The sequence below is a fragment of the Grammomys surdaster genome, unplaced genomic scaffold (genome assembly GCF_004785775.1).
Source record: "Grammomys surdaster isolate TR1022 unplaced genomic scaffold, NIH_TR_1.0 126531, whole genome shotgun sequence".
Lineage (NCBI taxonomy): Eukaryota > Metazoa > Chordata > Mammalia > Rodentia > Muridae > Grammomys > Grammomys surdaster.
The window spans coordinates 4,296,806-4,308,537 of NW_021621323.1; the positions used below are offsets into that span (position 1 = coordinate 4,296,806).

At 42.9% G+C, this 11,732-nt stretch overlaps 1 protein-coding gene across 1 annotated transcript in view; it reads left to right on the top strand.

The window, feature by feature from the left end:
• The window catches only part of Dapp1 (dual adaptor of phosphotyrosine and 3-phosphoinositides 1), a 36,719-nt gene that overhangs the window by 8,228 nt on the left and 16,759 nt on the right, over positions 1-11,732 (top strand). The window contains exon 4 of the mRNA XM_028760344.1: positions 9,431-9,561. Within this exon, the coding sequence (XP_028616177.1) occupies positions 9,431-9,561 (131 nt within the window). The remainder of the gene's footprint in view (positions 1-9,430; positions 9,562-11,732) is intronic.

Genomic DNA, 11,732 nt, shown 5'->3' on the forward strand with positions numbered 1-11,732 from the left:
CTTCTTCTTCTCCTCCTCCTCCTCCTCCTCCTCCTCCTCCTCCTTCCCCTTCCCTTTCCCCTCCTCCTCCTTTTCCCCTTCCCCTTCCCCTCCTCCTTCTCCTCTTCCTCCTTCTTCCTCTTCTTTAATTGCAGAATTATTTATTTATTTTATGTAGGTGAGTACACTGTAACTGTATTCAAACACATCAGAAGAGGGCATCAGATCCCATTACAGATGGTTGTGAGCCACCATGCGGTTGCTGGGAATTGAACTCAGGACCTCTGGAAGACCATTCAGTGCTCCTAACCACTGAGCCATCTCTCCAGGACCCCCAGTTCTTTCTTTTTTTGCCTGCCTCTCCTTTTGTCCTTCGTATATTTGCTATCAGTGCAGCTGAAGAAATAAATGAAATAAATGAACTGATGGGTATCTATCAGGAATCCTGTAGCCATCAAAACCACTATCTGTTTGCCCTCTCTCCAAGCAAAGTTGGTTCTTTCATTTAAATTTCTTTCCTAGACACTATTTATATCTCTTTTATGGGTTTTCTGTGCTCATTGCTGGACCCTCTCAAAATTAGGAAAAAGTACATACACATCCAGCCTTCTAGCAGATTTCAAGGCTGGGACCACAGTGAATGTGATGTATTTTGACTGACACCCACATAGTCACCAGACAAGAGGCTCACCTGAAACTGCACCACAGTAGGATCACCTGCACACAGTAGGGTCACTGTCACACTGCATTTATAACAATGTACAGCCTCCTTATAAACACACTATCGTGTCTTTAAAAATATCTCATAGCCAAGTGTAGTGGTGCTTGTAATTCTAGCACACAGGCAAGAGGATCCCATGTTCAAGGCAAGCCTGGGCTACATACCAAGGTAGAGGATAACCTGGACTGTATAACAAGACTCTGCCCCTGCCCGCAAAAGGCTTGTGATTAATGCATTAGGATTAGGGTTGCAGTTTATAGAGTAGTTTCTCCAAAGTTAAAATGTTCTGTATGTTATCACCGAGGGTACCCGCTTCATTTATTCTAGGAAACTTAAATTTGTCATCCTGTCCACTGGCTGTCCTCGGCTCTATCCATTATCTGATAAACAATTTGCTGCTTCCGGAGCCCTGATTCAGCTGATGAATGTGCACATGACCTGCTGACTTCAAGCCATAGAGTTAGAATACATTAATTCTACTTGCTTATCTGTCCCCACCAGATGAAGCCAAAGCCATCAAAGCTTATTCGAAGGACAAAACTCATGACTCTTGAGTGTTCCAATCTGCCCACCGTGGGAGTAATAGGCTTCCGGAAAACAAGATAGTGTGCTGAAGTCACAAAGTCTGTTAAGCCTAGCAGGGCTGCAATAGTCACAAAGTCACCGCTGTGGCCATGAGGGATGGCGAATGGAAAGCAAGATGCCACCTTCTAAAAATAGCCCACTTCTTGTTCCCTTATGCATTGGCTCCTGGTGGGCACAAATGGTGGTACATGCCTATGATCCTAAATTCAAAGTCCGCATGAGCTACATAGCAAGGTCCACTCTCAAAAACAAAACAAATGTTAGTGCCTGATGTTAGCTCTGACAGATCAGGAGACCTCAAAGCCAAATTTCTTATGGTTTAAAAAAGAGTATAGGAAGAAAAAAAAAAAAGATTGTGCCTGCTATCTAGTCCCAGGCTTAGCTTTGGTCTGCAGTGCCCAAGAACATGCATTCATAGAGATGGTTTGCTTGGCTTGGTAGCACAGACCACGGTCAGGGGACTGAAAAACAAGGATCACAAATTCAAGACCAGATTGGGAAACTTAACAAGATACTATCTCGTTTGAAAAATAATACTAATGGCCGGGCAGTGGTGGAGCACACACCTTTAATCTCAGCACTTGGGAGGCAGAGGCTGGCAGATTTCTGAGTTCGAGGCCAGCCTGCTCTACACAGAGAAAACCTATCTCGAAAAACCAAAAAATTAAAATAATAATAATAAGTGTTTAAAAATGGACTGGGAGTGTAGCTTAGAGTACCAGTACTTGCCATGTATACACAATGCCCTAGGAGCAGGTAACACATTGATTTATCCACTGGTGGGAATGTTACTACCTCTGAGGGCAACAGCGTGAGCCACATAAAATGACACAAACCTCATATTTGTGCTCTACAAAGACGCATAACCCCTTCAGTAGCATGACACCCAGAATACTTGACTGCAGGTCACAAGAAAGTGTTTCTCTTAAAGATAATTAAAAATGTTGACCTAAAGGGACACATTTAAGTGTCTAGTTTTCTTCTTCATTCTTATTCTCTGTTCCTTAAATGTGCAGAGTTTGTGATTTTTAGTCTGAAGAACACAGGTATCCGAGATCTCACCTAGCCTCCTTCCAGCTCTGTAGATCTTAGAGCGCTGCCTTCCCGTGGTCCCTACTAAAGTTGATGTTCACTCTAAGCTCCTTGTCTTACCGTCCATAGACACTCTGAAGAGGTTTCTAATCCCCAAAACGTTATTACTTCCTAAGCCCACAGCAGAGCTACGCAGTGGACTTACTGACTTTTCCTTCAGCATATTTGATAGTTGTATAATTTTTAACGAATGTATCTTAAAATCATCTTATTGTACATATTAGCATAAACCCCATGAGGAGAGGATTCCTGTGAGTTTTGTGTCCTGATATATTCCAGAACTTGGAAGAATAATGCTAATCACTTCCTTAACATGCCAAGTCTGGGAAGGGGTATCTTACAGTCTGTATAGTACGCCAACACTCCTGGCAATTCTAACCAGCAAAATTGATACAAAGCACTACATAGACTTCTGCTTCTGTGTTCTGTATCTACCTGGTGATGACTACATCCAGAATCTACCTTCCATTTGTCATGGTGATATCTAAAGAGTATATCCTTTATAAATAGGACTCCATAGACTTTGATATTTGAGAAACATTTTTAGTATAGGCCATTTTTACTGATTCTTTCTTTAATTTGAAGAATTAATTTATTAATTCATTTAATTTGAAAATTTGAATTTGAAGCAAAGTTTCCTTCAGACAGTCATGAAAACGCAGACAGCATTTTTATCTATACTTAAGCATCCAAGTATTGTTAAAACAAAACACCCTTTGCTTATATTGAAATAGCTTCCAGTGAAAACTGCCATGAAGTTTTGGGCATGTTTGTTTGTTTGTTTGTTTGTTTTAATAGTTCAGGGTAACTTTAGTCACCTATTCGACATAGGAAAGCATGCACCATGCTTCAAGTCTGGTGCTCGGTTTGCAGCTTCCCTTTAGAATAATTGGTGCAGTGTTGGAGACCCTACTCGGTTCTTTCCCAAATGCCAAATTTCCACTTCTGTTTTTTGCTTTGATGTGGGGTGCCTGGGCCTTGGGTAAAAGTTACAGCTCATATTATTCACTTTGTGGCACCAGCTAGCTTCCTGGGGTAGTGCTTTCAGCTAATGAAGTTGAGAGTTTAAGAACTGCCTGTGGTGTTTCTGGAGGTAACTTAATGGACAACTTGGAATTTTGCCAAATCAAGCTAGCATCTGCTTCTTCCAGTCAAGCTGGTCAGACCCTAAGGTGTTTCGGTTCCTAGGGGAAGTGTGTTTGTAAGTGAAAAGGGTAAGGTGGGTGGAGCCACAGTGAGGAGTGGGTAGCAGGTTCCAGGCATTCGCTCAGAGGTTTTTCACACGAATTATTTAATCTTCCCAGCTGCCCACAAGGATGCATGCAGCGATCTCATTTTCAGATGAGGAAATAAAAAGGAGGTTTTACGTTACTTCCCCCACCCCCACTCCCACCCCCCAGGCTGTGCCTCTAATAAGCCTCAGTGCTAACACTGGAGTGAATCCAAGCTAAGCTTCATAAGAAACAGGTACTTTCCATGCTTGCCATGTGATGGAGGCTTAGCATTATAAAGAAAGTGGATTCAACTTCCACCTTTGTACTATGGGTATTCTTTTAGGTAAAATGGCATTTGAGGGACGTTTAAATATTTTTACTGCACTTGTTTATTTATTTATGTATTAGTGTGTGCTTCCGTGCACGTAGAAAGTCAGGGAAGGACTTTCTGGAGTCAGTTCTCACTTTCCACCACATGGGGTCCAGGTATGAAACTTGGGTCGTCGGTCTTGGCAGGAAGCTCCTATACCCATCTGTGCCACCTCGCTGGCCCTACTTCAAACTTTATACTAGTGAAAAGATCTTAAAACATTTTAAAAAGCTATCCAGAAAGCATCCTAAAATACTAGGCCTGACTGCATAGCTCCCAAGAAAGGAAATCAAACTGCATGTGTAAATAAATAAGGTAAAGAAAAATTCCCCCGAGGGAGAAAACTCTGGAAAGTGGAATGGGAAGCTAACATGAAACGGAGCTGTGTACTAAGCCCTTCAGAGGAACGGCTTGGTTACAGGAACAGAACAAGCTTTGATTATGAAGCTTTCTTCCCCATCTTCCTCCACTTCGGGACTTGTGTTGCTTTCCAGGCATCTTGAGACCATTTAATTTTCCCTTTAGAAATGAATAAACAGGCCTGGTGAGAAAAGAAGTAAATATGTACATCCCCATTCCTGAGGCTGACTTCACACAAATCCTTCAAAGCTTGATTTACGCATGCGTGATTCATTTGCATGCAGCAGAGGTTCCCATGGTTACGTACACCTGCGGCTGAGAGTAACTGTGTTGTGATGAGCAGACCCATGAGGTCTCCATTCCACTCTAGCGTCTGCCATTTGCCAACCCTGTCTCCTCAGACACACTGTTAACTTCCTTGAGCTTTGAGCTTTGGTTTCATCGTCGTCTAAAATCGAGCTTGCTTGCGGCAACAGTTCACACTTTAGTGCCTCCTTGTGAAGGGAGAATGACTTCAGATATGAAAGACACTTAGAATGATTCTCAGCAGAAGTGTTCACCAGTATGACTCATTTACTAAACCCGTGGTGTTAATTGATTCTATCAGATTCAAGGCAGGAGCTCTAAGGTCTTTGGTATACCATCAAACATTGAATGACAGATGTGTCCATCAGATGCTCGTGATGTGTGATGTCTCAGATTTTAAGCCCTATTGTACTCATAAGTGACCTAGCCTGGCTTGACATTTGAACAGAATCTTCTGCCCTGGCTAATTGGTCTACTTCCATTTTCTTAGTGTGTTTGTCTCTGGGAGGCTAGACATGGGATACATGTATATCTTGTACATGTATGTCAGGCAAGCATCATGGTAGACAAGAAAAAGAACTGGACTATTTGTACAGGATCCCATCACCTAGAAAGCCACCTCCCAATGGCAGGAGCCAGAAGATCACACAGTGACAATTGCAATACTGTTTTCTGAACCCTAGGGCAGTATAAATAAAACATGGATAAATATTTTCTTACTTGCTTAACAAATATGTATTGAGACCAAACCACCAGATGGATACTGTTGGCCTGCTAAGATAGATAAAATAGACAGGTAAATTATATACCATTCTTTAAAAAAAAAAGATTTATGTATTTTTTATATAAATGAGTGTTTCACCTGTATGCATTCCTTTTTTAAAAAAAAAAGATTTATTTATTTATTGTATGTATGTATTTGAGTACTCTGTAGCTGTCTCCAGACACACCAGAAGAGAGCCTCAGATTCCATCACAGATGGTTGTGAGCCACTATGTGGGTGCTGGGAATTGAACTTAGGACCTCTGGAAGAGCAGTGAGCGCTCTCACCTCTGAGCTATCTCCCAACCCACCTGTATGCATTCCTATACCACATGTATGCCTGGTACCTACGGATGTCAGGAGAGGGCATCAGATCTAGAACTGGAGTTACAGATGGTTATGAGCCACCATGAGGGTGCTAGAAACTGAACCCAGATTCTCTACAAGCACAGCAAATGCTTGTAACTGCAGAGTCCTTTGTCCAGGCCCCTTAAAAAAACCATTCTTGATTGTGAACACTTTATGGTTCATCAGGGAGATCTCACAAGCTAACTTTAGTGCATAATATAAAGATGAAAACAAAAGTTTCCCATTAGGAGCTATGTGTGTGGCAAACCATTTTCTATACCCTACACCAAAACAACTCCTTAAAGCCGGTCCTGCCGTTTGTCTAAGTTCATCTTCACACAATCCTGGTATTGAGGATAGAGTTATACATGTTATCTGACACATAAACTCAATGTTATCCATTGGTTTGTCAAATTAGAATGCCTATTTTGGTCTAGCTCTGATCATCTGAAAAATGTACCAGCACTGAGCATGTCTGAAACCAGGCTCATTAGCGGCAGGAAGCAGCCTTCAAGAAGCGCAGAAACTGAAGTGAAACTTGGAACCAAGTGGGTGGCCAGGGCAAGGTTTCTGATCTTCTTCCCCCTCCATCCCCTGCCACCCCCACCCCCAACCTCTCCATTCCCCACTCCCATGTTCCCATTGCCTTTTATCTGACTCTTCCAACAAAGTCCTGTGGTTCTTTCATCTAAATTTACCAACCCAGATTTTCTTTCCTGTAAAGCGAAGCCATAGTCTTGGGCTTTGGATGGAGGTTATAAGTCAGTGCTTCTCTAGCTGGCTAAGTGTAAAAACACTGGAGTACATGGAGAAGAGGAATGCTTTAATATGTCCAGTCAGGATGTGTGACAAGCTGAACTAGAGAGTGTAGGGAACCAGCCCAATAGTCACAGCAAGGTGGAGGCTGTCGGTGATGGGCACACCATCTACTCTCAAACATGGACCTCCAGCAGTGCTTGCGAAGCTAGGGAATAGCATTGCTGAGTCTTCTTTCCAGAGAAGGAAATAAGTGAGGTGAATCCAGTTAATGGAGACACACACACACACACATACCACACACACACACATACACACACACACCACACACACATACACACACACACACCACACACCACACACCACATACCACACACCAGGCAAGGGGAGGAGAGAGAGAGAGGAGGGAGAGAAAGAGAGAGGAGAGAGAAAGAGAGGAGAGAGAGAAGTTTAAAGACTTAGAGTGTGGGACTGGAGAAATGGTCCACCAGTTAAAAGTGCATGCTCTCCTTGCTGGAGGCCAGAGTTTCATTCCAAGCACCCACTTCAAACAGCTGAGCTGCTGCACCTTCCACTCCAGGGAACCTGACACACTCTCTGGCCTCAGTAGACACCAGCATGCATGTGTGCACACCAGCATGCACACAAATAAAGTCTTTTTTTAAAAAAAAAAAAATTCAAGTTCCCTAAAAATTCAGTCATTGGCTTTTCATTTAAGGACTTTCAGAGGTTCTTTATCAAAGAATACGATCTACTGCTTTGTGATCTTTCTACAAACACCCTCTATCTGGTGCACAGCTCAGCCTCAGAAGGAAGTGCAGCTGCTTGCACTAGCTAGGGCAAGAACAATTCACAGAAGGACCGGACTAGGTCAGCTTGTGCAGAGGGACAGGAGAATCCAGTCTGGTCTTTGCTGGTGGGTGCAGGGATCTTTCCACAATGCCAGTGCGACTGCCTGGCATGTCATGGGGGTAGGATGCATCCAGAGATGACAGCAGCTCTGAGCTCGCCCAGCCTCTGCAGAAGTGAGCATGGCCCCTGAGCCTGCTCAACGGCTACTCTTGATTTAGATGCCTCTGCTTTCATTCTGACTCCTGCTCCACACATGACTGATGGATTCTCAGGAAGGGTCACAGAGATAAAAGAGCACAGGCAACGTGCAAAAGCAGACTGTACCCTCTGATAACTGTCAAGCCATTAGTCAGTGGGAGTCCAGTGCCACTGATGTGAATGGGAGGGATACAGAGGGGACTTGGAACCTCTTCTTCCCCAAGGCAGAATCAGAAATACCTTCTTTCATCTTTTCTAAACAAACCTTCATCCTTCCCTACTTTATGGCAGCTCGTTATCTGGTCCAGGGTATCTGATTTAACAGCCATTCATGTATATGTAAGCACTGTGTAATAATGTCTTAGAGGGTAGTTATCATTAACATCCGGGGCTTTTGCACCACCAAGGAGGTATTTTTCTGTCACTACTGGACCCTCTTTTGCCCAGATTTGGTGTCTATTTTTTTTCTATAGTCTTTCAACTTATCTTTTCAAAACTGCCCACCTCTGTCACTGTCCTCCCCATCCTTCCACCTTGTCTTCTTCTTTACTTATTTCTTCATAACATGTCTTACATCTGGAATGTATTGTCCTAGTGCTTCTGGTCCCTGAATCTTGAGTACATGCTTAATAAGAGCAGAAATGTGTGTCTGCTGTGGTGTCCCCATGGCCGACACAAGTGCCTGGCACGGGACAGAACAAATATTAGTTAAATTACCTGATGAATGAATTATTTTCTTCATGTCTAGTACAGGACTTAATAGAGCTGCTATAGAAAAGACCTCTTCAAATAAAAAGCAAGAAGTATGCTGGAGACAGAGTGCAGTGGTAAAGCGCTTGGCTTGCACATTCAAGGCCCTAAGTGTGGTCTTTAGCAGCTCCCCCTTCCCCAAGAAAATTAGAAAGAAGCCATTGCAACAGAAGAAAAACCAAGACTGTGGCTTTCTTCTAGTCAAACTTTCTAGTTTCTGGTTGACTGATCGGTTGGGGGAAGTTTACAGAATGGGAAATATCAGAATGCAGAGTCAGAGGTTCTCTGAGTCTCTAAATGATGTTCCCAGGCCCACTTATCTGACCTGAACCCCCTTTCTGCCTGGCCCCCTCTTCTGTATGGAAGTGGAAGCAATTACACATGAGCTCCCATCTGCTCCTGCCACGCTCACCCAAGTCAGTTGGAGGCTTCCTTGGGGTGCTAGGAGAGCATGGGAGAGGGCTGGAAGACCATGGTTTTGAGTCCGCTGATCTGTTATGTTTGTTCCAAAGCTGCTAAGCCATAAGGACGGCAGCAGGGCCCCTCCCTATGTCTGTGTTCTTGGCTTTGTTCTCATAGCTTTATGAGAGTCCACTTACAAAGTCTCTAGTTACTGCCTAAGGTCCAGCTCAGCCATCAAGCTTCTTGTGTAAACTGTTCTGAATATCCCACGCTGTCCACATTGCTCTCTGGGTCACATCACCTTGCTCATTTTAGCAACTATATTGATCACTCAGCTAACTCATGCTGTACATCTCTGTATCCAAGTCTTATGGCTTGTGTAAAGCTGGCCCTCTCGGAATGCTGAGGAGATGAGTAAGCATGCGTATATAACAACAGAGAGGGCAATAAGAAGGCTCAAGCTAGAAGACTGCTTGCTTCACAAGCCTGATGACCTAGGTTTGATCCCTGAAGCCTCACTGTAGAGGGAAAGAACTGACCCCCAAAGTTGTCCCCTGAACTTCATATATGTCACACACACACACACACACACACACACACACACACACTACACATACCTAATAAATAGACTATACAAGCCAGCCAGTCACCTTGGCTAACATCTATCTTCCCTTGGGGACCATAGTGGACTACATGTATATGTGTGTTTATACGTATATCTCTGTTTTCGTTCAGGCACTCTGATTGTTTTGAAGCATCCTTATCCAAGGCAAGTGGAAGAACCTTCCATTTATGAATCAGTCCGGGTTCACACAGCGATGCAGACAGGAAGGACAGAGAACGACCTCGTGCCCACCGCGCCTTCTGTAAGTACCCACCATGCTCTTCGCTGAATGCCACTGAATGCAGCAAGAACTACAGTCCATTGGCTCACACAAAAGTTCTAGTTTGGAGCCATCTTAGTAGCACACACTCATAATCTCAGCACTTGGGGGTCTGAGACTTGAGAGTTGCTATGAGTTCAACCTTGGGCTAAAAAGAGAGTTTCATGTCAGCCACATCTGTCTTGCAGCATCCTGTCTTAAAAAGGAAATAAATAAACAGACAAACAACAAGACAGTATATTCTAGAGGGTATATAAAACTTGGAATTTGGTATAATATTTGAAGGCTATAATTCAATTCATCTGGTCCAAGGAAAATTAAAAACAAACAAACAAAAAAACAATTCCCAAATGTTTTGGATGCGTGTAGCTCAGAGTTACAGTGCTTGCCCAGTATGATGAGATCCTGTTTCATCACCATAGAACATACATACATGCACACACACAAATGGGGGGGGGGGAGAGAGAGAGAGAGAGAGAGAGAGAGAGAGAGAGAGAGAGAAAGAGAGAGAGAGAGAGCTTAGTGATAGGATTTCAAAAACTTAGGAAATGTCACTGAAATTTCTCTCTTTAAATAGTCAAACAGGTTTGTAGTAGAGTAGGTGAGAGAAGAGTTTACCTAGCTACCTAAGCATCGTTCTTTGACAAACTGCCTTAAATGTAGAGAAGCATCTTCCTTTGTATTTCAACTATCCATGAGAGAAAAAGCCTTTTCCAGCTTCCCCAGAAAACTTGGGGTTCTATATTTCTAGCTTTTGTTCCAGTGACTAGCACCCACAGGGAGAAAGCATTCTTCTTGCTAACATGACTTCACCCCCCTTTAGTCTGAGCATTATGGGATGAATCTTGCTCATCTCAGAGATCATCACTATGTATTCTGTGAGCCACAGTCTGCAGGTTCTTCCGACATCTCCTCCCTTTCCCATCCTCAGGGTTCGTCCTGGCATGCTGAATATTTCTAGTAGGAGAAATTCCAATTCTGGTAGATGAGAAAAATGGCAACACCCAAATAAAACACCAGGAAGCCATTTTACACTTTAAAACAAAACAAAACAAAACCAGCCACTTAAAGTTATTCAGCTACCTTCCTATCCCCAAAGTTATTTTTTTCTATCCTGATGCCAAAGAAAGCTTTCTTAAATGTACCACACTGGGTGTGATGGTGCAGTCTGGAAGTCCCAATACCTTGGGGGCTAGAGGTTAAGGCTAACCAAGGCTATGTAGCAAGATGCTGTGCCAGTAAAAGAGGAAGGAGGGCTTGGGGTGAGGACTCAGTGGTAAAGCACTACCTATGCAAGCTGAAGACCAGAGTTGAGATCCCATAACCTATGTAAAAGCCAGGACTCAGGAGCACACATGTGCTTATTCTCTGCGAGAAGATGGCAGGCAGTCAGGGGAGTCTCCAGAAGCTTGGAGTCCAGTTCAACCTGGTGTATGTCTTTAAAAAAGTAGAAGGTAAAGATACTCAAGTTTATCCTGTATATATATATGTGTATATATGGAATATTATATATATATATATATATATATATATCCCATATACATGTAGCATGTACATGCACACATGTGAGCACACACATACAACATATATACAGGAATCATTGCTTGTATGTTTTTGTGACTTTATAGCATGACTAGTTAATGGTATGCCTTATGTTTACCATTTTACTACAACTCCTCAAAAATAAAAATCTTGGAAATTTGTTTTAAAAGATTTCAGGGGGCAGGCAGGGAGCTTGCTTAAGAGTTAACAAAAGGAAGCATTAGATTTTAGAACTAGAAAAATCTAGAAAAGTAGAGAGATTGATATATTTCCAGAGACAGATGAGAGCAGAGGTCAGATCAAGACCTACCTCTGCTCGGTTCTCGTTTTCTGGCCAGCCAGTTCCCTTCACAGCTTCCCCTTTCCCTGTTCTCAGCTATCTGCCCGTCACAAAGCCATGTCGTATCTCAACTGTTTATCTTCACATTCTCCTTTTCTTCTTCTTCTTTTTTTGAGAAAAAAAAATTATGCAATATATTCAGATCATACTTTCCCTTTCCCAGCTCCTCCCAGATCTCCCTATCTCCCTACCCAACCAATCCATGCCCCTTCTCTCTCTTAGAAAGAAAGAAAGAAAGAAAGAAAGAAAGAAAGAAAGAAAGAAAGAAAGA